Source organism: Rhinolophus sinicus, chromosome 11 (genome assembly GCF_057876585.1).
Source record: "Rhinolophus sinicus isolate RSI-liver-muscle chromosome 11, RSI-T2T, whole genome shotgun sequence".
In the NCBI taxonomy this organism is placed as follows: domain Eukaryota; kingdom Metazoa; phylum Chordata; class Mammalia; order Chiroptera; family Rhinolophidae; genus Rhinolophus; species Rhinolophus sinicus.
In genome coordinates this window covers 22,569,521-22,597,227 of record NC_142511.1, presented here as the reverse complement: position 1 = coordinate 22,597,227, position 27,707 = coordinate 22,569,521, and the positions used below count along the sequence as shown (strand labels likewise).

The window sequence follows — 27,707 nt, the reverse complement described above, 5'->3', positions numbered from 1 at the left end:
GCCAGGGAATCTAAAGCAAATCTCAGTTTGTGGTTTTGCTGAGGCCCACGCCTACACAGTATGAAGATTGCTCTGCAAGCAGCATCAACCATTGGCTTTTCATTTAGGGGTTGATGTGAGTCTCCTTCTGAGCCCAGCCAGGCAGTGGAGGAAATGCAGAGGCTCTCAAGGGAGGGGCACGGGAAAGAGGACGGGGTAGGGCGAGTGCCGCCTGCAGTGAGAGCAGCTGCTTCTTCAGCGTGGATGGCTCCTCTCACGGCTGCTGCTCGCCCAGGAGACAGGTAACCGGTTCTGTTAGGGCTGAGAGTTCACTTTCAGTTTCTTCCCTACTGGTCTGGAATCTGGGTTCCCCCAGCATACAGTGGGTGCTGTGCTGCCTGAAAGGATGGGAGAACAAGGCACCCCCCTTCCCTTAAACTGTTCCCTAGAGTGCTGTATAGCCCACCCCCAAATTACAGGCACAACCTGACAACAGTTTATGTGGACAACGAGAAGGCATATTGTCCTTGTGGTTGGGGTATGTCTAAGGCTTATGGGAAAAGGAGTGAGCTGTAGGTTTAGTGCTTCATGCTAAACCATTTGGGAACCTACAGGCAAATGTATATTGTTGGCTAAGATTTCCCCCATCTGTCCTAGATCCCAAACTAGACAGTGAGCACCTTGAGAGCATGATCCATACTCTAGTCTAGACTCTTTGGCCTCCCCAAACCCAGCACAGTGGTTGGCACGTGGGGATTTGTCTATACCTGCATGGCGTAATACAATGCACACCTGAAATGCAGCTAGTTTGAATTGAGATATGCTACGGGTGAAAACTTCATCGTGATTTCAAAGGCTTAGTAGGAAAAAAGAATGAAAAGTAGCTCATTGATAGTTTTTATATCAGTACAAGTTGAAATAATCCAAATATATTTTGGATATATTGGGTTAAATAAAATGTATTAAGATTAATGTCACCTGTTTCTTTTTAAAATGTTGCTCCTGGAACATTTTAAGTGACACATGTGGCTTGCATTATATTTCTATTGGACATACGTGGTCTATTGTATACACTGCCCTGGCCTCCATTCTCCTACTCTTTCTCTCTTTCCTCAGCTCTCTGGTCAGACTAGAGACACCCTTCTCCCAGGGCATCTGGAGCCATCAGGATCTTTTAATGGCCAGAGTAGGATCCCTTGTGTATTTTATATTTGTTGAATCACTGATTACACCTTTAGCAAAGTTGTTGCTCATGCCACGTAATGTACAATCACATCCTTTGTTCTAGGATAAAGGAATTCAGGTGGCAGCCAGCAGGAGGGGGACCAACTTTACCTAAGCACCAGGGCCACCAGCTTCATGAATGTTATGTCCTTTAAATTGGGTACTATTTACTTTTTCAGATAAAGAAACTGAGGCTCAGAGAACCGATAACTTGCCCAAGATCAGCCTCCTACAAAGAGGCTCAGGGGCAGAACGTGACCCCTGGTGTGCCTGGCTAAGCAGCAAGTTTTCCCCACACCAGTGGCTCGTGGCTACATGTTTGCATCATGTGAAATGAAACTGCAGGGGTCCCCCACTTATTTGTAGGTCCGATTACGTCTGCACACGGAAGGGGCTCCTTAAGGAGACCCAGGATGATTTATTCTTTATCACATTTTCTAGATTGTGTAAGGAACGGGTCCGGGGCAGGGTGTCAGAACACCTCTGTGCTTTCTAGTACTGGGTGGCCCCCAACTCACTAAGTGGTCCAGGACAAGCAGCTTTCTCCCCTGAAAAACACAGAGGACCTTTACAATGTGTGACCCTAAGTCTGCTGGCTGGGGAAACGGAATGAGGCTGCCCTTGTTGCTTAATCCCTAAGCAGCTACACCTGGAATTAGAGGACTTTTTTTCCAAATAGGATTTTTCTTTTTTAATACTCTGAGAACCTGTTTCCTCATGTCCAAATTTCTGTTGAATGTGCTGAAAACTAAATTCCAGACAAGGGAGCCCATGTTTTGTGGGTGGGCAGGAAATCTCAAATTCATTTTCAAGGATTAGGAGGCTTTTGATGACCCCACAAAGGGTGGGCGTTTTCCAGCCTGGCTTCGTAGGGTGTCTGTCTTGGGGATTTTTGGTATCTTTGCTCCAATGACTAGAAATCCTCTTTATCTGTTTAGCAGATCGGAGAGGAATGCCAAGTTTTTTCATAAACCTACTTATTAATCCTCCCTGAAAAGTTGTTTTATAAGATCGGCATCAAAGCTGGGATGCCCTGAGGAGAGCTCTCTTTAGGACCCTGACGGCCTCTCCCCTTTTCAAAGCTGAATGTAAAGAGACGTAAAGTGCAGCCTGGGGGCTCTTCCAGCTGCAGCTCTGATAATCTATGCGCAGTTAAGCTCCCTAAGCAACCCTCCTCTCAGCTCAGGCCTTACTCAAACCTCTTCATTCAATGCCCACTGCTTGCTGCTAAGGCCTATAAAGATTAATTTTCCAAATGATTTGTCATTTCTTGTTCTCAATCTCTGCACGGTAAATTTAAGTGTCCTGCAGTATAGTTAGTTCTAAATGAATTTCAGGGTGAATAATGATTTTTATCTGCCCAATTTGGCAGAGCCTTAAATTAATTCACTGCTAGTCTTTGAGGGCTTGATGTTAAAAACAATGGGTCAGGGAATAATACATCCTTTCTCTAAATCCCTTTGAACCTTGGTTCTGGGGTTCAAGCTGGGGTGGGGAAAAGAGACAGAAAGAACTGTAAGTAAGGATTTGAAAACCTACTTCTTTCTTAAGTGTGCTTATTAGCAGTGAGTGCCAGGCTATTGTTCAATGCGTACCAACTAGTCAGGACCCTTGCCTAACACTGTGTAGCTGTAAGTCAAAGGAGGGAAACATTTTATATGAACAAAAGTCCTATTAAGGTATTTCTGGAAAACAAATAAAAAACAAACAAACTCTTAAAGATCTTTTGACTTGTTGACAATGGAGATTGTCAAGGCATATATGTTACCTTCAAATTAATTTTTTTTCTGTGAAAATCCATGAAAAAACCATGGGAGGGTAACCTAACATTCCTGGCAGCAGCTTTGACAGGAAAAACAAGATAAAGATGTTTTTCTCTTTGCTAAAGCTTTCCATACCCCAAAAGACCATGACCTTCAGAAATGGGGGCTATATCTGAAAAAACAAAGGCAAAAATGACCTGAATCTGAACAAGGCTATAAGGACATGTCATTACCTCAGGGAACAGAGTGGCACTTTCAGAAACTGCTGAGGCACATTTATATGTGCTTTCAACTGGTCAAGAGCCTTTCAAAGCAGGGAGCACACAGTTGGCACTCAATAAATGCAGAATAAACAGGATGTGGGAGGAGCCAGCTCTCTGCTGACTTGCCATTTTTGTTGGCCCTAAAGCATCTGGAAGGGCTTTGCCTACCATGAAGCTTAGAGGAAAATAGTGGGACACACACATGCCTACTCAATGGTCAACAGAACGATGGGAGACAAAGCCAAATGTCCCTTCCTAAGGCCAAAGCGCTTGCCTGTTTGGATCTCAGGCTCCTGACGGAGCTGGCTTGGCAGTGCTGCCCTGGGGTGTGCCAGCCAGGGCAGGGAATGAAGACGAGGGAGGGAGTGGAGAAGGGAGGATGGGGAGAGGACAGCCCCTGTGAGGGGGGCAGCAGGGCCTTCGCAGAAGGTGTCAGACGGCATCATTGGATGCTGGATGCCAACATCTGGGTGATCCAGCAAGTCCTTCCTATGAGTGGCTCAAAAAGAAGATATAAAAAGACCAAGGAATGCTGGCTGGAATGTCCAGTGCGTGATGGAGGAAGCTGGAGGGTGGAGGGCGGGAGGATATGGGAACCTGGAGTCCTTCCTCCAGGCAGCAGATTCTTCCTGAGCCACCAAAGATGCTCTGCTTTCACGGGCTCTCTTTCTTTATAGCAGCCTCTTACTTTACAACATATATTTATTTAATATCTGCTCTGCACAGGGCATTGAATTTAAAAATGAGCTGAATATAAAGTGATGCTAATGAGACTCAGGTGCTGGATGCACTAAGTGAAGGTGACATTTACTGAAATGTGCTTTGAAATAGAATCCCAGGAAAGTGGAGACGGTCTAACCCTTGCTCATCACATATCAAAATAGACTCATGGCAGAAAAACAGGTTCATTGCAAAGCGGCTTCACTGACCTACATTAAAAGTAGCAAATGTTACTGGAAAGAGGTCAGAGTGGCAAGATAAATTACGAGCTTTGTTAGATGCAAGAAAGAGATGCCCTGTAAATAGAAGGGAAACTAGGGGTGGTAAAGCTTTTTTTTTTCTTCTCCAGGCCCTGGGTTCATAAGCAGCTTCCATTATGCGCAGGCTGCCTTTTGACAATTCCACTGCCTCTGAACACTTTTTTTTAGAAACAATCCTCACTTTCCAAAGCTTCTGTTATGTCAGTACCAGAGCTCTTTGAGTTCTCAACCCCGTCCCCTCCCTCTGGCTGCTCTCCTAAATCCAGTTCTCTTCTTTGAATATTGCCTTTCCCCTTTCATCACCAACCTTGTGAGGGCCTGCCGCCCCAGGGGAGGCCAGCTCTCTCTCCACCCTGCTCTCTTCTATCTTTTCTCTCTTCTCCTCTTTCGACACGATGTATGCTCAATGCAGAAAAATTAGGTAACACAGACAAGAAAGAAGAATATAAAAATTTACTTTATATGAGGAATGTCACCACTCAGGGATAATTATTATTAATATTTTGGGTATTTACCTTTCCTTAATGTGGACATGGAAAGATGGCCATATTCTATTGCTAAGTGGGGGAAGAAAGAATTCACAGCACACACATGTACACACAATGTATCTATTTTAATGGCGTATATTTGACATTCTTTTGTGCTACCTGTCTTTTATTGACTTGGCAATATGGTGTGAACATTTATCCCTGTCAATATATTGGTTTCTCAAGATCACTTTAATGGGTAAATTGCATCCCACATTGTGGATGTCCCACCATTGATGCAACAACCCACCACTACTCCGTATTAAGGATGTTTCTCAACTGCCTGTTTTAAAGGTCTTGTCAGGGACTTGTCTTACAACCGAATCTTTACACACACGTCCTTGGCTATTTCCTCAGGATAAATTCCTCCAAGTGGAGTTGCTGAGTCAAAGAAGGATGGACATTTTCAGGGCTTTTTGATACACATCACCAAATTGTCCTTCACAGAGGTTGTGGCAGAGAGTATCCATCCCCAGAGCACTTGCCGGGGCTGAATATTTTCATTCTTTCTTTGTTAAAAAATGGTTTCATTATTTATTTATTTATTTGTTTGTTTATTTAATATGTATATTTAAATTGAGGTAACATTGGTTAATAACACTATATAAATTTCATGTGTATGACTTTATAATTCTATATTTGTGTACTCTATTGCGTGCTCACCTCCAAAAGCCTAGTTTCCATTCGTTACCATGTATTTGACACTTTTTACCCTCTTCACCTTCCCCACACACCCCATTCCTTCTGGTAACCACCATTTTGTTGTCTGTATCTATGAGTTTTGTTTTGTTTGTTGGTTTGTTACTGTTTTGTTTTATATTCCACATATGAGTGAAATCATATGGTTTTTGTCCTTTTCCATCTGACTTATTTCACTTAGTGTAACACCCTCAAGATCCATTCATGTTGTCGAAAATGGCAATGTTTTCATCTTTTTTTATTACTGAGTAATATTCCATTGTTCATATATATACCTCATCTTCTTTATTCATTCATCCGCTGATGGATACTTAGGTTGTTTCCATATCGTGGCTATTGTAAGTAATGCTGTAACAAACACAGGGGTACATACTCGTATATCTTTTTGAATTAGTGTATTCATATTCTTCAGGTAAATATTCATATTCTCCAGTAGAGGAACTGCTTGATCATATGCTAGTTCTGTTCTTAGTTTTTTGAGGAAACTCCATACTGTTTTCCATAATGGCTGTACCAACTTACAATTCCACCAACAGTGCATGAGGGTTCCCTTTTCTCCATTTCCTCACCAGTACTTGTTATTTGTTATCTTTTTTATAGCAGCCATTCTAACAGGTGTCAGGTGATATCTCAATGTGGTTTTGAATTGCATTTCCCTAATAATTAGTAATTTTGAACATCTTTTCATGTAACAGTTCCTTAGGAAAATGTCTATTCAGACCCTCTGCCCATTTTTTAATTGGGTTGTTTGTGTTTTCATTGTTGAGTTGTATGAGTTCTTTATATATTTTTTGGATGTTAAGCCATTATCAGAAATATCATTTGCAAATTGTCTTCTCCCATTCGGTTGGTTGTCTTTTTGTTTCATTGATGGTTTCCTTTGCTGTGCAGAACTTTTTAGTTTGATGTAGTCACATTTATTTTAAAAAATGGTTTTAAATTGTTTTAATTTAATTTCTATTAATTTCTATTAATTATTAGTGAGATGGAACTCATTTTATAGATGTATGCATCTGACCATTTGCATGTGTCTTTGTCTAAGCATTTCTTGAGCAACAGTTCGATGCCTGAGATTGGGTTTATAGCAGTGTGTAATGATTGATGAGACATGGCTCCTCTCTGGAGGGGCTGCAGTCCAGTGGGAAAGTCAGACAAGTTTACAGAAGATGACAGCAGTGTGTGACAAGTGCTATGGTCAAATGTGTTATGTGGGAGCACCACGCAGCCTAGTACCCTTGAAAAGTAGGGGTCGAAGAAGGACAATTTCCTGAACGAGGGAACATCTTGGCTTAGTTCCAGTGGAAGAGTAAGAGGCAGGGAAAGGTGTCCTGAGGCCTGTACATAGACAAGAATGAGCCCAGATTTGAGGGAACTTGAAGAAATTTAATTTGGTGATAGCATTAAGTATAGAGGAACTGCTGAGATGAGGCTGGAAAAGTGGGCAGGGCCCAGGTGGTAAGCTTTTTATGCCTGTGTAAGGCCTTTGGACAATATCCTGAGCATGGCTGGGGGACACTGGCTGCTGTCAGGCAGATTCATGCACAATAATAATATATGTGAGGCAACATGCTTCTAGGAGAGAAGCAGATGCTTCGTTGGCTGCCCTCTACCCCAGTCCCTTTTCACAAATCACTAGAAGATTCAGTCACTACTGGTTTCTATGGCACTTTTGTAGGTCCTCAAGTAAAAGCTTTTCAAGTTAGTAGATTATGTACTTCTCAATAATAACAAAGCAAAAACGTAAATTGATTCTCTATAAATTATATACATAAAATTATTGAATACAAAATAGTATAAAGTTAGTGTTTTTGTCGCAATCATTAGGAATGCAAAATCTCTGGGATATAGCAATTTGTCATAAGATAGTTTCAGTTGCAAAATAATTTTCATGAACACAAAACTTTGTGTGATACTTTCAATGCTTGCTTCTTCCAATATCTTATTTTCTATAGAAATAAATGGTTACTAGATTTGAAAGACTTTTCTGTGACTTTGTGAATATTAAGTGTTTTTTAAAATTAATTTTAAATGTCAGAAACTACACTTTCCACTGGTGGCTGACACTGTTAAGGTTGATATATTCTGAGACCTGCAATGGTTTTAGTAAAATGTGTCCAATATATTATTGCTGCAAATATATTGAGGCACTTTATGTGAGTCAACTACATTTGAGAAAGCTGCTTCAAGATTTTAGATCCTCATACATCACATTTTCTACCATGTTCTTCAATTTCAGTCATATATTTTTAATGATTGTAAAAGTTCATGTTTATCATAAATTTTCAAATTATACGTGTCATCTGGAATATTTAAAAAGCCACGAGATTCTTTGAGTATTATAAACCTTTTCTTAAAAGAGATATTGCTGTTTCCAATACAGAAAAAAAATGTGATTCTGATATAGACCTTTGGATTATAAAAGGGCTAGTCATGGGATTCACAATTAAAATGAGTCTTCTCTTTCCTGTTTCTAGTGCTTTCTATTTTGGAGAAGTTGGGATCAATGTCAAGAGACTAAAGTTTGCTTAGCATCAATAATACGTATTTCATGAACTTTGTTTTATGAACTGTGTTAAAACTTGATTTTTTTCCCCAAGTTTCTTAAATCCAGTGGTGTTTTCAAAGACATTATGTACATTAACTTTTGATATTTGCTTATTTTGATATTTGTGTTGTCAAAAATGTGTCATATGTTGTCATAAATTTTATGCCAAATTGGTGCTGAGCAAATATATTTTAAAATATATATTTTAAAAGGATAGCTTTGGCTTGTGTTCTAGAATCTCTATCTTTACTACTATCGACAATTTCTAAAAGAATGTTTCATATTGCCTCTAATTGAGTTTTTCATGTCACAATGGTTTCAAATCGACTTTTCCAAATTTGAGTAGTCTCAAATTTATATTTATGAGTAATTCTGTTTTCAATATTCTCTAGCATTTTATTGAAGTCAAACAGTTCTTGGATGATATAACAGAATTTGGTGATTTCTAAAGAACTTTTTGCTATATTATTTACTACTAGGTTTAAAGAATGGGCAGCCTTAGAGTCTTTTGGGGGATCTTATGTTGAAATCCATTACGTTTACCCTAAAATTTTTTTATTATTGTCATATCCCTGCCCCCTCAGATTATTATGACCTAGGTTCAATGTTTTTTTGTTGGTGCTCTACTGAAAATCTGTATCGTCCTTCTCCATCTGTGTCATTTACTTTTGAAAAAAATATTTTTAATGTTTTCACATAGGCATATTTGCATTTTGAAAATTTACATATATAAACATAACTTCCATATGCCTTACATCAGGAGATGTGCCTTGATTATTTACTGTGTAATATTTAGCATTTCTTACAATGTTCAAAATGATTTCAGTCAACAAATTTTCTATATTTTAATTATTTGATTTTTTTTGCATCTACTAAATAATGTATAATGTTATTTGGTGTTTGTATCCTGGATATATGTTCTCCTATAATGGTATTATTAATCTATGATATCTGCAAATGAAGAAAATTCTTACAACGCTCATACATCTTGGATGATCCTCTGAATGCTAGATAATGTCTTGCTAAAAATAGAATTGTGTTTATTATGTGTTTGACAAGAGCATGCCAATATTTTCCTCATCATATAGAATCTGTTTGCAGCATTAATAATTAAATATATTTCAAATCCAATTTGAAATTTGCATACATAGTACGACTATTGACGTTTATTTCAAATTCGTCATGTTTACAACAAAAAAGGTGCTAAATGCTCCCAATCTTTGTATTCTTTTTTTATTTTCCAGTTGATTTTTCATTCCCAAAGAGCTGGCAAAATGTAGAATCCTTTGAAGTATAACAATGTAACCAGAATATAGTTATTTTTCCCCACACAATTTGGAAAAATCTGTGTCTGTTATATATCCAAAAACATCGAACCTGTATTATCTTTTGTAAAGTAAACATTTCTTATTCGAGGTGGACAATTTTCACCAAGAGTTTGCCCTTGTCTCATGTTTAAATTATATGGCTTTGTGTTTGGATTCTTTGCATTTTTTCCCCTAATTTTTCTTGAAATCCATCAGTCATGGTGGAACTAAATAGAACTGAAAGGTAAATTCACATCCCACTCACATTTCTGTGACACATTTACTGAAACCAATGGCTTTGAACTCTTTTATTTTTATTTTTTTTGGCATTCTATCTTTTTCTCCCCATATTCAACAATTCAAATAGTTTTATTTCATTTCTTCTGTAGTTATATTTTCATTTCCTGTTTTGGTTTGATATGTTTTTTTCTTTCCAATACCTTGGGAGAAATAATATATGAGCTTAGTATTTAATTTTAGAATTTGTAACTTTAAAAAATAATATGTAGCAAGCTGTGAAATTTAACTACAGTTCATTTTTGTTCTGAAGACATTTCCCATAAACAACCCATAAACAATAGCTATGCTTTAATTAGCAGTTCATTATATAGAAGTCTCTAATGTATGAATATGAAATAATTACTTTGTGGATATGTAATGATAAACATTAATTGCTACAAAAGTGGTGTATGTCACAACGAAAATCTGGTAGATTAAAATTAGGAACTCTGAGCTGCCATTCAGGCAGACAATCGGAATTATAATGCAAAATTTCAAATTTAGCCAATACACAAATATTAATAGAGGATTTCAAAAAAAAAAAGTAGCTAAAAATCAAAACAACACGTGGAAAAGAACCTCCTTGTTTGGAAGCACTAATTATTGTAGATGTTTTAAATCAGCAAGGTCCTTATCAAACTCATTCTGCTGCAATTTATGAAACAAGTAAGTGTCGACACTGTTAGAAAAAGTCTTCTATCCTTCTATCCATTTATCATAATAAACAAATTTTGTTAGGTAAGATATTTTATTTTTGTCTGCCAGAAAATTATTGTAATGAGACTATAACTCACCTACCTTTGGAGTTAGTAGTTAAATAAAAATGTGGCTAAAATTTAAAAAAATAATGAAGTATAAGATGCGGGTTATTTCCTTGAGCAATAAACAACCGGAACAATCGTCCTGGGCTACTTGAAACATTTGTGTGGCCGTTACAGTTAATAAAGTGCTCCCATGTACATAGAAACAACCTGTGCAGGAAATGGAGGAAAGGCTAAGGGATTGTGAGACCTGCATTTGGATGCTGGTGATGCTATTTGCTGTGACCTTGGGCAATTCACTCACCACTCCCTAAGAATTCTCAGTTACCTCATCTACAAATGCGATAAGTACACCTAATCCTTCCAGCTGCTACCTGGCGGCCACAGGAGAAGTCCCCAGTTCTGAGTAGTAAGTAAAATTATGAGATGTGCGTGAGGTTTTCTTTTCGCACTTGATAAAATGTGCTTTCTTAAAAAAACCCAATGTATTATATTTTGCAAATCAAGTGAAGTATATGTACAGGGCTGGTACAGGGCAGTAGTTCTGATGAATTTGGATGAGTTCCTATTGAGTCACCTGTGGACGGTTGCTATTTCACATGTTCACTGGTGACCTTCTGTGGGAGCCCAAAGGGCTGACATTCTGATTTTCTTAGGAAGCCAAATGTGAAGGCAATTATTTGAGGCTTGCAAAGAAGCCACTGTGCAAACTGCAAACATAAGGTGATCTTTAAAGCAACCCCCAACCAATAAATGGCTCTGTTATAAACCTCAAGAGGCACAGCGTTTCTATTTTGAGAAATGAAATTTTGCAAAACAATCAGAAAAACATTTAAAGTTCCAGAAATGGTGAGAGTATTTACTTCAGAGGAAATTAGGAGGAAGTTTGCTTGAACATCATCCTCCCCTCTGTTTCTGATGGCCCTGCTTGATTACAGCAGCACATCTGTGGCCAGCCTGGAAAAAAAGACTGTCCAACCTTTCATCTGTTCAGCAAGCGTTTACTGTGGGCCTGCTATGTCCCAGGCATTTGCCCCCGTGCTTGGAAGATGAGTCAGATCAGACATGGTCTCAGTCCACACAGGGCTCTTGAAGTCTAGTTTGTTAACTGTCTTGCTTACACCCTGTTTTCCCAAGGTTCTGTCCCGTCTTCCTTCCACCAATCAAGCTTTCCTTCATTTTTAGATGCCCAGTGCTCCTTCTGTTATCAATGATTTCAGACGTTCATTCAGGGGGAAGCGACTACATGTTTCAACTGCTGTGCCTTGTCTCAAAGCACCCTGGTATCTCAGTCTCAGCCATGCCCATAGGAATTGTTCCCATTGTCTAGGACCAGCACAAGTGCCACTTCCTACAGGCAGCCTTCCCTCATCACCCAAGTTAGAAATGACTTGTCCTTCCTCTCTAATCCGATAGCCCCTTGTTTGTACCTCATTTTAGCACTTACCATACACCTGCTTTTTGTTACAGCTGTTGAGGTCAATGGATATCTTCCCTTATAGACCGGGGTGGGCGGGTGAGGGGATAGCACTCTCTGAGCCCAGGCCCATGTCCAGATCTTCTCTACCCCTGCAGCCTGCCTTACCCTGCTGGGTACATACCACGCGCACGCACACACACACACACACACACACACACACTTAAGCACACGTTTTGGCTGGATTGGAGGATTTTTTTTTTTTTTTTGGCTGCCCAAAATTAGCTTGATCAAACTTCTCTGTTGGTGGCACTCTGCCATCCTGGGTCTGTGCACGGCTCTTTTGCTCTATTTATTGAATACTTTTGGGTCTCCTTTCTTCCCTATGCCCATTCCCCTCCACCCAACCTCTCCACACTTGCCATAGACACACTCCTGTTTTATTAAAGTGCAACCTCCTAATCTAGCTCAACAACCATAAGGTTATTTACACATTTGTGTGACCTTGAATGATACTTGGCATTGTTTGGGGTTGAATTTGCCTTTGGCTAAGGGAATGAAGGACTTCATTGAAATTTCAGGCACCAGCAGCCAGTGAGGAAGTGTTTTTGGCAGGTGGGTGACTCCTGGAACCACAGTGGGAGACGGAGGTCTGGCACAGGCTTCTGCCTCCTTTAGGCTGCACTGGCCTCAGAGCTTTGCTCTCCCCTCTGTCCTCTGAGCTCTGTCCCCTCTGGCAGAGCTGTCTAAACAGCTGCCACGTTGCCAGCCAGGAGGCCCCAGAGAGACTCTCTCCGACAAGAGATTATCTGTCTTCCTTGACGTATATTGCTGTGTGAGAACAGCTGTTTGTGTTTCTCTTGCATCTTTTGGCTCACACCCCCTGATGGATCACACCCTTGGTGAAATGCCCCTTTTCTTCCTTCTAGTGAAGAAACACCATGAGTCCTCAGACCAGTGGTTCTCAAACTTTTTGGTCCCAGGACCCCTTTACACTCTTAAAAATTATTAAGGAGCCCAAAGAGCTTTTGCTTATGAGGTCTGACAAATAAGTTCGCAAACTTGTTGCAACAATATTGCTAAACTTTTTTGATATCAGAGGGTTTATTCATTATGAATTTGTACCAACTGAACAAACAGTTAACCAAGTTTAATATTTGGAAGTGCTGAAAAGTCTGCGTGAAAAAGTTAGACGACCTGAACTTTTCGCCACCAATTCATGGCTCTTGCATCACGACAATGCACCAGCTCACACAGCACTGTCTGTGAGGGAGTTTTTAGCCAGTAAACACATAACTGTATTGGAACACCCTCCCTACTCACCTGATCTGGCCCCCAGTGACTTCTTTCTTTACTGGAAGATAAAGGAAATATTGAAAGGAAGACATTTTGATGACATTCAGGACATCAAGGGTAATACGACAACAGCTCTGATGGCCATTCCAGACAAAGAGTTCCAAATTGCTTTGAAGGTTGGACTAGGCGCTGGCATTGGTGCATAGCTTCCCAAGGGGAGTCCTTCAAAGGTGACCATAGTGATATTCAGCAATGAGGTATGTAGCACTTTCTCTAGGATGAATTTGTGAACTTAATTGTCACATCTCGTATATAGGTTATAGTTATTTGTATTTGCCATATTAGAAATTAAAACTAAGAATATTTAGAAATAAAATAATACTAGAACCATTGCACATTAACATGTTTTTATGAAAAATAAACATTTTCTGAAACAAAAAATATAGTGAGAAGACAGGCATTTTACATTTTTGCCAATTGTTAATATTTGGCTTGATAAAAGAAAGCTAGATTCTCAGATCTGCTTTTGTATTCAGTTTGTTGCTACATCACATGTCATGTAATCTTTGGAAAACTGCACTGTATACTTGAGCAAGACTGAGAGGGGAACAGGCAACCAGCATCTCAGTACTATTATGAAAATTGTTTTGACATCATCAACCCTCTGAAAGGATCTCTGAAACCCCCAAGGGGTCCCCAGACCACACTTTGAGAACTGCCTGCCATCCTAGACCTTCAGTTTCTTGATGGCAAGTCCATCCCCTGTTCATCCTTTTAACCTGGGTTTTAAGTGGGTATGGTTGGGACTTAGTAAGTCTTGTTTGAAATACTTGGAAATATCCGTGTCACTGAGGGTCATCACACCTATCACAGTCACCCAGGGAAACACTCCACTGATTCTAGTGCTGCTAATGCTGATGGCATTTGGATTCTGAAGGAGAACAACTTCCAGAGGTCCTGGCAGTTCTGTTGAATACCCTCAGTGGTCTCAGATCTTTGTCCTTTGAGGACCATTTTGATTTTTGGAAACAGCCGAAAGCCATTTAGTGTGAAATATAGTTAATAATATGGATAGTCAATTGGGTAACACTACGTTTTGTATTTTTAAAAAGTGACATCAACTTCTTGAAATTTGGATTGCAAAACTACTTTAATAACTATTCCTCTAATTCTACACACCTTCACATATGTGCAAAACGTACACATTGAATAATTGCACCATTGTTTGAAGAGCAAAAAATTGGAAACAATCTAAATGTCCATTACTAGGAAACAAATTAAATAAACAGTAGGTATCCATAGAATTGAACACTCAGCAGCTGAAAAAAAGAATGAGAAAGTTCTGTAAATATTAATAATAAATTAACTCCAGGATATATTAAGTGAAAAAGCAAGAGGCAGAGTAATCTGTATAGCATCTGTAGGAAAAAAAAGCTGTGTTTACTCATATATACATAAGGCATACAATAAATTGGAAACGCTTGCTACCTCCAGGGAGGGGAACTTGCAGCCTGAGGTGAGGGGTAGAAAAGCAGTTTTGCAAGGACTATCCTTTTGTATCTTTTCAATTCTAAACTACATGGATGTTACTTAATAAAACAAAAACTTTTAGAAGCCCCAAACTGAAAAAAAATGATGTCCTGTCCTCCTTCCAAAATTAAAAATAAAAAGAATTCCTAATACTTAGAAAGGCTATCCTCCGAAAAAGAGTTCTTAGTATCCCTTGAGCGGTATTATGATTATTAGGAGAAATGTACAATGTATAAGGTGACATGTACAAAGGAGACACTAGAAGGGGCAATGTGAAGCATTTGTATAAAGAATTAGTCATTTTTGTAGTTGCGCCTTATTCTTCTTCTCACTCATGCCTCGTTTCACAAATAAGGAAACTGAGTCCAGGGCGGCTAAGTGATTCATCCACGTCACCTGAGCGCTTGGCTCCAACTCATCTTGTTAGGGGGTTTCCCGACTGCTCCTGGGGGTGCCTTTGGGGGAATGTGGTGGTGGGTGAGGAGACAGAGCATGACAGACCCTCTTTCATACCGTCTTAAACACGCTTCTCTCCTCGGCTGAAGCAGGGGCTGGAGCCTGAGGCAGGAGAGAAGGCTTGCGGATCCCAACCCTCCCCACATTCTGCCCCAGGCCACACACATCCAGCAGGGCACCTCCTCCAGGCTCTTCCAGAACATTGATCTTGGTGTTTGGTTGGCACAGCTCCTCCTTTGCCAAACTTGGCATTAATTACCTCGTTCAAGCCTCACCTACTTTATGACACAATTTGGTTGGTTCCGTGACTTTGGCTATTTCAAATCAACTCCTTCAGAAGTTGAAGATTTGCCATCGACTAAGGGATTCAAAAATCTGTGATGGAGGCTTGCCATGATTCTGACAGAGGTTGAGTGGCCCCTGTCAGGGTGCTATAAAGGATTCATTCATTCATTCATTCATTCATTCATTCAGCACATACATATTGAACCTATTCATTGTGTAAGGTATTGTTCTAGGCACTGGGGACAGAGTGATGACCAAAACAGGTAAAGTGTCTGTTCTCGTGGAGCTTACATTCATGTGATGAGAGTGACAATCATCAAGTAAACAAATAAATGATCAAGGTAAATTCATATACTAATACTAATAGATCAGAGGGTGATGTTACAGAGAGGCTGGGGGCCTGACTTTGGACCATGCGCTTGGGGAAGGCCTATTTGAAGATGCTTCCTTAAGAAGAATGTTATCTCAATGCCTTTTGAGGCCTTCTCCTCCAGTGGAGAGATTCTAACATTCTCCCCATCTAACAGGTTCCCATGGAGGAATGAAAGAGATGGAAGAGAAGAGGGGTGCCAGCTTCCTGGGGTCCTGTGTCTGCCAGTTGATGCTAAATACCTCTGAGAAAGTCTGCTTCCAGCTAAAGGGGACCACGTGTCCCAGAAACCTCAGTACCTGGGACAAGAACTCCCTGAGTGGACCCCTTGTCGAAATGAATTGGACGAACTGTAGGTTCCAGGACTCCAGAGCCAGCAATGCCTCCCGCACACCATTGCTTTATTTAGGTAAGACCAACTGAAAGTAGGCAAGGTAGCTATTACTTACTGTTAAATAACAGTCTGAGCATTTAGGTCTTAAACAACCCCACGACGCAGGTATTCATGCTAGGTTCATCTCACGGATGAAGAAAGCAAGTCTCAGAATGGTTAAATAACTGTCCTAAGATTACAGGTTAGCAGGTGCCTCAGACCTATGTCACTGGACTCTAAATCTCAGGCTCTCTCATGATAGTACCCTCCAGCTTGTTCCCCTGATACCCAACCAACCCTTCCTTCCCAGGACATGTCCTAGTCTTTCTTACCCTGGATGGACACTCTCATGCTGTCTGTCCTTTCTGTAAACAGGTGTGCCCCACCCCAGCCCGCCTCTGCCAGGTGGGCCACAGACTCTCCTCTCTTTGCTCTGGACTCACGTGTGACATCTCACCCCACCCCACCCTGCTCCACCACATGTTAAGCCCTGGTACTTGGCACCTCATCTCGGGTGTCAGTGCTGTAGGCATGGGGAAGATCTGGTTTCCAAGTTCCCGCCCTACCCCTTGCCCAGAATGTGGGCAGGAGCTGTCAAAGAGAAACTTGGTAAGGTCAGCCATCTTATGCAGAAGAGGGACAGGAAAAAATGTAGAGAGGAAGTGAGCTGTTTAAGGTTTCTGACACAATTCCATCTGGCCTTAGTGTCCCAGGAGGCTGTAATTCTTGATGCTCCCACACCTGGATGCTGTTTATCATCAGTGGATATTAGATTGCCCTAGTGATCCTGTATGTTCCCTCCATCTAACCTTGGCAGAAATCTCTGCACTTGGGCGTCTGTGTAGCCAGCTCCCCAATATTTGGAGGTGTTGCCTATGAGGGGTGAATCATGCAGTTCCACTTCATGGGGGAAGACATAGGAAGAGACCTGAGTACAGGAAAAGAGAGCTTGGGGTTGGAGTTGCAAACATGGACTCAAATCCTGGATCCAGCCCTTAGCTGGGGCACATGGCTAACCTTGATTTTTCTCACCTGTACTGCAGAAGAGTTTGGCTAAATATGTTTTCAGATTTCTTCCAACTCTGAAAATCCAGAGACAGACTGTGGCTGAAAAGGGATGGCCTTCGGGTCTCCATCCCTTGATACAGGAGAAATTTTTTCACAGTATGAATAATAAGACCACCCCACCCCCATAACATGGGCAGGCTCTCACACCTGCCACCTCCCCTGAGTTCTAGCCCAACTAACTGATGTCTTGACCCTTTCCCACCCTCTTACATGCCCTTCCCAGGGTACTGAACACCTGTATCATCTTGGTTGTCTCTTTCCTGGATATCCTGTCATATATGGTAACCTTTAACCCTTTGTACGAATGGCAGAACTCAAGAATGAAATGATCACACAAAGACAGCAAAGTGCATAAACATACAATTTTTTTTCTTTCTGTTTTCTTTTCTTTTTTTTGTTTTATTAGTTTCAGGGGCACAAGACAAAGTAATACTCAAACATTTATCATTTATATCCCTTACACTGTGTGAACCCCCTCCCCCCATCCACTATCCCTGACATTGCACAGAGCCATTACATTTCCACTGTCTCTATTCCTAATGCTGTACTCTGCTTCCTGTAAACATACACATACATATATCGACATATATATGTATATATATATATATATATATATATATATATATATATATATATATATATACAAACTTGTAGTTGACATTCATTATTGTTCAGCTTCAGCTTCAGGTATACAGTGCAGTGATCAGGCATCTACATCTTCCCTGAGGTGGTCTCCCTAATGAGACAAGTGTCCATAGGATACCCTACAAAATCTTTACAACATTATTGATTACATTCCCCAAATTAACTTTCGTAACCCCGTGGCCATCTTGTGGTTACTGACTGTGCTTTCTAATCCCCTCACCTTCCCCCTTATCCCCACCCCCTCTCCCATCTAGCAACCCTCAGTTTTTCCTCTATGTCTCCAAAACTGTTTCTGATTAGTTCATTTACTTATTCTTTTCTTTAGATTCCACATATAACTGAGATCATATGGTATTTGTCTTTCTCACTCTGACTTATTTCACTTAACATAATGTTCTCTTGGTCCATCCATGTTGTTGCAAATGGTAAGATTTCTTTCTTCTTTATGGCTGCATAATACTCCACTGTATAAATGTACCACAGTTTCTTAACTCAGTTACTTACCGATGAGCATTTCGGTTGTTTCCATGTCTTGGATATAGTGTATAGTGCTGCAATAAACATAGGAGTGCATAAAGATTTTTGAATTAGAGTTTTGGATTTCTCCAGATAGATACCTAGGTGTGGAATTGCTGGATCATAAGGTAGTTCCATTTTCAGATTTTTGAGATACCTCCATACTGTTTTCCATAGTGGCTGCACCAATCTGCAATCTCACCAACAGTGCACAAGGTTCCCTTTTCTCCAAATCCTTGCCAGCAATTGTTTGTTGATTTATTGATGACAACCATTTTGACTGGGGTGAGGTGGTATCTCATTGTGGTTTTTATTTGCATTTCTCTAATGATTAGTGAGTTTGAGCATTTTTTCATATGTCTATTTGCCATCTGTATGTCCTTTTTAGAAAAATGTCTCTTCATGTCCTCTGTCCATTTTTTAATTGGGTTGTTTGTTTTTTGGAGTTGAGTTGAGTGAGTTTTTTTTAAATAAATTTGTGATATTAACCCCTTATCACATATATCATCGGCAAATATCTTTTCCCATTCAGTAGGATCCCTTTTTGTTTTATTGATGGTTTCCTTTGTTGTGAAAAAACTTTTTAGTTTGATATAATCCCACATGTTTATTTTTTCTCTTACTTCCTTTGCCCAAGGGGATATATCAGTAAAAATCTTATTCCGGGTAATGTCTGTGAAGTTTCTTCCTATATTTTCTTCTAGGAATTTTATGGTTTCAGATCTTACATTTAAGTCTTTAAGCCATTTTTTATTTATTTTTGTATATGGTGTAAGGAGGTGGTCCAGCTTCAATTTTTTGCATGTGTCTGTCCAGGTTTCCCAGCACCATTTATTGAATAGACTGTCTTTACCCCACCGTACATTCTTACTTCCATTGTCGTAGATTAAATGGCCACATAGGCATGGATTTATTTCTGGACTCTCTATTCTGTTCCATTGATCTATGTGTCTGTTTTTATGCCAGTACCATGCTGTTTTGATTACTGTAGACTTGTAGTATAATTTGATGTCAGGTATCATTATACCCCCCACTTTGTTCTTATTTCTCAAGATTGCTGAGTCTATTGGGGTCTTTTATGGTCCCATATACATTTTAGGATTATACGTTCTATTTCTGTGAAAAACGTCATTGGTAGTCTGATAGTAATTGCGTTGAATATGTATATTGCCTTAGGCAGCATGGACATTTTAACTATATTAATTCTTCCTATCCATGAACATGGTATGTGTTTCCATCTATTTGTATCTTCTTTCATTTCTTTCTTCAGTGTCTTATAATTTTCTCAGTACAGATCTTTTCCTTCTTTGGTTAAATTTATTCCCAGGTATGTTATAGTCTTTGGAGCAATTATAAATGGGATTGTTTTTTTTTAATTTCTCCTTCTGATGTTTTATTATTGGTATATACAAATGCAACTGATTTCTGAATATTAATTTTGTATCCTGCTACTTTACTAAATTCATCTATCAGCTCTAATAGTTTCTTGGTGGAGTCTTTAGGGTTCTCTCTATATAGTATCATGTCATCTGCATATAATAATTTTACTTCCTCCTTACCGATTTGGATGCCTTTTATTTCTTTTTCTTGTCAGATTGCTGTGGCTTGAACTTCCAGCACTATGTTGAATAGAAGTGGAGAAAGTGGGCAACCTTGCCTTGTTCCTGATCTTAAGGGGAATGGTTTTAGCTTTTCCCCATTGAGTGTGATGTTAGCTGTGGGTTTATCATATATGGCCCTTATTATGTTGAGATATGATCCCTCTATTCCCACTTTCTTAAGGGTTTTTATCATAAATGGCTGCTGGATTTTATCAAATGCTTTTTCTGCATCTATTGATATGATCACGTGATTTTCATTTTTCATTTTGTTAATGTGGTGTATCACATTAATTAATTTGCGGATGTTGAACCACCCTTGCATACCAGGGATGAATCCCACTTGGTCATGGTGTATGATATTTTTAATGTATTGCTGAATTCTGTTTGCTAATATTTTGTTGAGGATTTTTGCATCTATGTTCATTAGTGATATCGGCCTGTAGTTTTCTTTTTTTGTGGTGTCTTTGTCTGATTTTGGGATCAGGGTGATAGCGGCTTCGTAAAAAGTGTTTGGGAGTCTTCCCTCCTTCCCTCCTGGATTTTTTGGAAGAGCTTGAGGAAAATAGATGATAATTCTTTTTTGAACGTTTTGTAAAATTCACCTGTAAAGCCATCTGGTCCAGGGCTTTTGTTTGTTGGGAGATTGTTGATTACTGATTCAATTTCCCTGGTGGTAATCCGTCTATTCAGGTTTTCTGTTTCTTCTTGAGTTAGCCTTGGAAGGTTGTATGCATCTAGGAAATTGTCCATTTCTTCCAGGTTGTCAAATTTGTTGGCATATAGTTGCTCATAGTAATTTCTTAAAATTTTTTGTATTTCTGCGGTTTCTGTTGTCACTTCTCTTTCATTTCTGATTTTATTAATTTGGGTCCTCTCTCTCTCTCTTTTAATGAGTCTGGCTAAAGGTTTCTCAATTTTGTTTATCTTCTCTAAGAACCAATTCTTGGATTCATTGATCTTTTGTATTGTTTCTCTGGTTTCTATTTCATTTATTTCTGCTCTGATCTTTATTATCTCCTTCCTTGTACTCCCTTTGGTCTTATTTTGTTGTTCTTTTTCCAGATCCCTTAAGTGTGAAGATAAACTGTTGATTAGTGATGTTTCTTGTTTCTTTAGGTAGGCCTGCAATGTTATGAATTTCCCTCTTAGGACTGCTTTCGCAGCATCCCATAGATTTTGGATTGTCGTGTGTTCATTTTCGTTTGTCTCGAGATACCTTTTGATTTCTTCCTTGATCTCCTGGTTGACGCATTCATTATTTAGTAACATGCTATTCAGCCTCCATGAACTGGTGTGTCTTCCAGTTTTTTTCCTGTAGTTCATTTCTAATTTCATAGCACTGTGGTCAGAGAAGACAATTGGTATTATTTCAATTTTCCTAAATTTATCAAGACTTGTTTTGTGGTCTAACATATGGTCTATCTTGGAAAATGTTCCATGCATGCTTGAGAAGAACGTGTATTCTGAAGCTTTGGGGTGAAATGCTCTGAAAACATCGATTAAATCCAAGTGGTCCAATGTGTCATTTAAGGCTGTTGTTTCCATATTGATTTTCTGTCTGGAAGACCTGTCCCATGTTGTCAGAGGTGTGTTGAAGTCCCCTACTATGATCGTGTTACCGTTGATCTCTGTCTTTATGTCAGCCAATATCTGTTTTATGTATTTAGGTGCTCCTATGTTGGGTGCATAGATATTTACTAGGGTTATGTCCTCTTGTCGGATGAATCCCTTTATTATTATATAGTGCCCATCTTTGTCTTTTAATATGTTCTTCATTTTAAAGTCTATTTTGTCAGATATAAGTATTGCAACTCCAGCTTTTTTCTCATTTCCATTTGCATGAAATATCTTACTCCAACCCTTCACTTTCAGCCTGTGTGTGTCGTTTGATCTGAGGTGAGTCTCTTGTATACAGCATATGCAAGGGTCTTGCTTTCTTATCCACTCAGCCACCCTATGTCTCTTGATTGGAGCATTTAATCTGTTTACATTTAAAGTGATTATTGATAGGTACACAGTTATTGCCATTTTTTAAATTTGTAGTTAGATTATTTTCATCTTCTTCTGTTTACAGAAGCCCTTTTAGTATTTCTTGCAATGCTGGCTTGGTGGTAATAAACTCCTTTAGCTTTTTCTTTTCTGGGAAGCTCTTTATCTCTCCATCAACTTTAAATGATAGCCTTGCTGGATAAAACAATCTAGGTTGTAGGCCTTTGTTTTCCATCACTTTGAGTACCTCCTTCCACTCCCTCCTGACCTGCAATATTTCTGTAGAAAAGTCATTTGATAGTCTTATGGGAGTTCCCTTGTATGTAACCCTCTGTCTTTCTCTTGCTGCTTTTAGGATTCTCTCTCTTTAACCTTTGCCATTTTAACTATAATGTGTCTTGGTGTGGACCTGTTTGGGTTTATCCTGGTTGGAACTCTCTGCACTTCCTGGGCTTGTATGTTGGTTCCCTTCATCAGGGTAGGGAAGTTTTCGGACATTATTACTTCAAATATGTTCTCAATCCCTTGCTTCCTGTCTTCACCTTCTGGTATTCCTATGATGCGCATGTTGTTGCGCTTGATGTTTTCCCAGAGGTCTCTTAAACCATCTTCATTGTTTTGCTTTTTATTCTTTTTTCTTTCTGTTGTTCTGTTTGGGTGATCTCTGCTAACTTGTCTTCTAAGTTGCTGATTTGATCCTCTCTTCATCTAACCTGCTGTTAATTCCTTCAAGTGAGTTCTTTATTTCAGTAATTGTGTTCTTTAGTTCTAACTGGTTGTTCATTATGATTTCTACATCCTTCTTTATGTCGTCTCTAAGCTCCTTAAACATTCTTATCATCAGTGTTCTGAACTCTGTCTCTGATAGGTTGGTTACCTCTGTTTCTTTTGGTTCCATTTCTGGAGGTTTCTTCTGTTCTTTTATTTGGGACATGTTTCTTTGTTTCCCCATTCTGGCTGACTCTGTGTGTTTGCTTCGATGTATTAGGTAGATCCCCTAGAGTTCTTAGTTCTTGCTGGGTTATCTTATGTAGTATGTGTCCTTTATATTTGACTTGTACTACTTTGTTCTTCTCCTCTGCGTGTGCTCCAAAGGTGACTCTTGTGTTGTGTATATTGTCCTGTTAAAGAAGATCTTTAATTGCTTTTCACTTGTGAGTAGGTGGGGTTTACTCCTAGACTGACTAGTTGTGAGACTTGGCTCTGCCCACTGCAGGGTGTTCTGCTACGTGAGGGTTGACCACTTAAATGTGGTTTGGCCTCTATGGGCTCTTGTGCCTATAGAGAATTCCCTCTGGGTGTGTCACTTGTAGGTCAAACCTGGTAGTACTCTGTTTTGGTCTGGAGTTGGCCTCTGGGTATGTTGAATCTTGTGCCTCTTAAGCAGGGCCCTGGTAGGGCAATTTCAGAACAAAGCAAATCACCAAGCACCACCACCACAACAACAACAAAGAAAAAATCAAATATCTTCACATGTAAAAACAACCGACAACCACCACTCAACACAGGCAAAGATATCAAAGATATAAAGACAAAACAAAACAAAACAAAACAAAACAAAAAGCAGCTCCAGTCTTGGCTTAAGCCCACGAAGTAATGTCCAGGTTGTCCTCTGCTGTGCCAAAGAGACCTCTGTGTATTGTGCAGGCAGAGCCGGTCACCTGGTGCCCAGAGTGACGTTGGGACTACAGATTTAGATGAGTGGGGCTGAGGGGTCTGAGTGGTAGTTTCTACAAAGTCAGTGCAGTTTCTGCTCTTGCCTGCACATATGCGCACTGAGAGTAACACAACAAGCCCTGTGCCGAGTTCTCCTGAGTCTTAGGGCACTTGTTCCGTGTGTGTGTGTGTGTGTGTGTGTGTGTGTGTGTGTGTGGCGGGAGGGAGATTTCTGAGCTGCTGAAAGCCCAGAGCTGCATCTGCCGCTTACTGCTGATCCCTGGGAGTGTCTCCGCAGTTGTAATTGCCCTGCCCTAGGCAGGCCAGAAACGGTGGGGGCTGGGAATGGAGGGATCTTCTCTCTCCCAGCCCAGCCGTGTCCCACTCCTCCCACAGGCCAGAAAAGGTGGGGGCTGGGGGTGGAGGAGTCTCTTCTCTCCTAGCCCAGCAAAAATCACACTCTTCCCAGCCTCTTCCCTGGGTCAGAGCTGCACGCCGGTCTTCCCAGAGCCTGAGCACCAAGGCTCCTCTGTAATCTGGCATGACTCCTCAGTTCAGGGGCCAGTTTAAGTCTCTGGAAGGGTGGGGGGTAGGATTGGGAGAGTGGGGGTAGGGACCCAGGTATGGAGTTTGTGTCCTTTGTCCGACCTAGGGCCCAGCTGGAGGTCTCAGTTGAGATTATTGCCTCAAATGCTGGATATGCTGCCCCCTTGGCGGGAGAGATCAGCTGTGGGATGCAGGGAAAGAGCCCACCTCCTGGCTTTTGTGTCCTCTGTTCTGTCCTGGGATCCCCTGCGTCTCTGCAGCTGCGGATGCTGGCTGCATTTCCACTGCCGCAGGTGCGGGCCGCATCTCCACTCCGCTCCCTTCCCTCTTCCCCTGCTCACCCAATTTGCCCACCTTCAAGTAATCCTTGCACGAGTCTCTTAGCTGTTCTGCATGATGAGCAGAAAGTCCTTTGATGGGTTATAGATGTTCAGTTTATGATAAGATCCAGAGGAGAACTCAAAAAGTGCGCCCCACTGCCGCCATTCCTATGACGTCACCTAAACGTACAATTTTAAGTCAGAGTGATGTGTGTTCAAGTCCAAACTCTGCCTCTTACTAGGTCAATGATCTCGAGCTGGTTTCTTTCCTGTAAGATGGGAATAATAATTATTCCTATCTCATTGTCTATTTATAAAGATTAAATGAGATAATAAATGTGCCTGGCATATATTAAGTCTCCAATAAATAAATGGTAGCTAATATTACCATTTAGATCCTGTAGAGCTCATTTGCATTAGTTGTCTTAGTTCAGGCCGCTATAACAAGTTACTATACACTAGGTGGCTTATAAACAACAGAAATTTATTTCTCATAGTTCTGAATGCTGGTAAGTTCAAGATTAAGGCACTGGAGTATTCAGTGTCTGGTGAGGGCCCACTTCCTGGTTCATAGACAGTTGTCTTCTCACTGTGTCCTCACAGGTGGAAGGGGCAAGGTGGCTCTCTGGGCTCTCTTTCATAAGGGCACTAACCCCACTCCTGAGAGTTCCACACCCATGACTTAATATCTCCCAAAGGCCCATCTCCTAAAACCATCAAATTGGGGATTAGGTTTTAACATATGAATTTTGGCAGGACACAAACATTTAGTCTATAGCATGTGTGTAAGAATTACTCTCAAATCTCCTTTCTTTTCCTCTTTGTCCCTTTCTTCAGAGAACATCACCACCCTGAAGCCAGGGACTACACCTGAAGAACTCAGCAGGTGGGTGAGGCAAGGGCTGGACCTATGGAGGAGTATTGAGCATCTTGGAGAAGGGGCCTGCTTGGTCTGAATATGGGGATTGGTGTGAGTGGTACCATAGCCATGGAGACTGGGGCAGAGGAGAGAGGCTCAAAATGGAGGCAAGAGATGGTTGGCTATTGGGGACATGGAAACCTAGAGGTGGGAGAGCTCCTGCAGAAGTGGGGAGGTCCCTGGGCAATTTTATGGATGGTTACCAGTGCTAGTCAGGGCAGCTGGAGTGTCTTCATTTCTCTTGTTTGCTTTCCTCAGCTTAGGTACAGCAGCCACAGCTATTTCTGGCTCCATTGGTGTCGTGGCCCTCATCTTGCTCCTAGTGGGTCTCTTGTCCATGACCCTGAAGAAATGGAGGCATGAAAGTGAGTTGAACAAGTTGGCCCTGGAACTGGGAAAGGGAAGAAACTGGGGATAGAGATAAGGAGGCTTTATGGGGGAAAGAGTGGGTAAGCTTCAGTGTCCGTTCTCTGGAGTTGCCAGGGACTCCGCATATAACAACAAGATTTATTTATGATACAAATTCTTTATGCTGAAAGCCATATACAAGCAATTTGCATATATACTTGTGGTTTATATACATCAACTAAAAGAACTATTGATGCCAAATAATCTTATCTAAATAATAACCAACATTCTAAAGTGTACCAATACTCCCACTGCCTTTTCCTGGGCATTTAGCTCAGTCTCAGAGGCCCAATGGATTGAATATATAGGTTTTGAATTTCAAAGTTTAACCCTAAGTCCAGCAATCAACTAAGTAAGGATGGTTACTGCCCCAACTCAGGCTAACTCTGAGTTAATTAATTTTTCTAGGACTATTTAAGAAACAACTGAGGCATCAGAACAACTTTCTCCACAAATCCTCGGTAAGGAAAGAGTCAAGTACTACCCAGAGGGGCTCCCAGTCATCTCCGCCATGATTTCGTGCTCTTTCCTAGATAGACACCATATGTGGGGTGTTGGGGATGAGGCAGAGAACAGCCCTAAAAGTAATGTTTTTGAAAACTGAGGGGGATCCAGGGCCTGGTCAGCAAGAAGCCAACGTTCCACTTGCCGTCCTGTAGGGAGAGCAGTAGCGGGTTTTGTCTCTGGAAGTCGCTGGTACCCAGCCATCTGACTCTAACCGGGTTCCTGTCTCTGAAGGAGCTTTCCTGCCATGATGATGCCATATATTCCAATGTGATCAACCTGGCCCCCTGGAAAGAGGATGACTTCGCTGTCTATGCCAACGTGCCCCCTTTCGATCGTCCCAGGAGGACATCGCCAGACCAAGTAGAATATGCCTCTATTGTATTCTACTGATGCCAAGCTGACGAGATGCTGCAGCATGGAGAGAGTCAGACCTATGCCTTGGTTGGATCCTAACACGACTTTTGCTTTAGATGTGTGTGTGTGTGTGTGTGTGTGTGTGTGTGTGTCTGTGTGCGCGCACACGCATGTATTTTAAAAAATGCATAAAACATACTCTGATGGAGGTAAATGACTGTGTATTTCATCTAATTTATTGGAAGCAAAGTACTGTTCTAATGGAAAGGAGTGACACATGCGAGGCAGAGGACACGCTCATCCCAACCACCCACAGGCCCAGGTGCCTGAGACAGACGAGCCAACAAATGAGCCCTTTCTAGCTCCTGTCCCTCTAGATGCTAGAGCTGAGGAAGCGGGTTCATGCTATTCAGGGCCCAGCTTCTGGATTTTGTCTCTCCTGTTCTGCCCTGTCAGGAATTAACACCTGGTAGGATTGATTACGAGTCATGCTCGTGTCTGTGGAGACGTGGATGGCTGACTATCTTGGATGTCTAGACAATACACCAAAGGTGTGGTGAGGAGGCGTAGAGGGCCTACTTCTTACTGAGGGAGTGAGACATGAGCTCCCTCAAAGAACAGAGGGCCACCAGGGAAAGGAGCTGGGGAAGGAATGCCTAGTGGACATGACACATGTCCAGGGACAGTCCCACTGACCAGGGACAGCTCTGATTTCAGTGTCAACATAGACAGTGCTCCCTCCCTCTGACCTCGAAGTTCCCCAAAGTGTGTTCTTCTAGTTGTGGGAGATATTAATAAGTCTTAGGAAGGAGAGAGTAAATGAGATCTATGACACATAAGTTTGGGAAATAATGAATAAGCAAAGAGTAATGGAGAAAAAGAAACTTTGACTTAGAAACAAAGCTGACAGAAGTCACTTCTTATCTGCTAAGAATGGTGCCTGGTTTACATCAATAAGAAGACACATACCCTGGACTCCATCCACTCACAAGGACAGAAGAGGAAAGGAAACGGTAGGAAGGAAACGACAATTTCCAAGCCTCTGCCACCTTTTCTGTGTTGATAGAGGGCAAGTCCTGGAGTAGACGGCCCTTTGTTTTAACAGAGATGTATGTTCCTGTGCC

At 40.9% G+C, this 27,707-nt stretch overlaps 1 protein-coding gene across 1 annotated transcript; it reads left to right on the top strand.

The window, feature by feature from the left end:
- Nucleotides 1-122: 122 nt before the first annotated feature.
- LOC109458640 (uncharacterized) lies at nucleotides 123-26,722 on the top strand. Its single transcript, XM_019752454.3, has 6 exons — nucleotides 123-281; nucleotides 15,839-16,090; nucleotides 25,233-25,281; nucleotides 25,573-25,679; nucleotides 26,131-26,183; nucleotides 26,461-26,722. Exons 2-6 carry the CDS (start codon nucleotides 15,853-15,855, stop codon nucleotides 26,617-26,619), a joined length of 606 nt encoding a protein of 201 aa, XP_019608013.2. The 5' UTR covers nucleotides 123-281; nucleotides 15,839-15,852; the 3' UTR covers nucleotides 26,620-26,722.
- The last annotated feature ends 985 nt before the right edge of the window (nucleotides 26,723-27,707 follow it).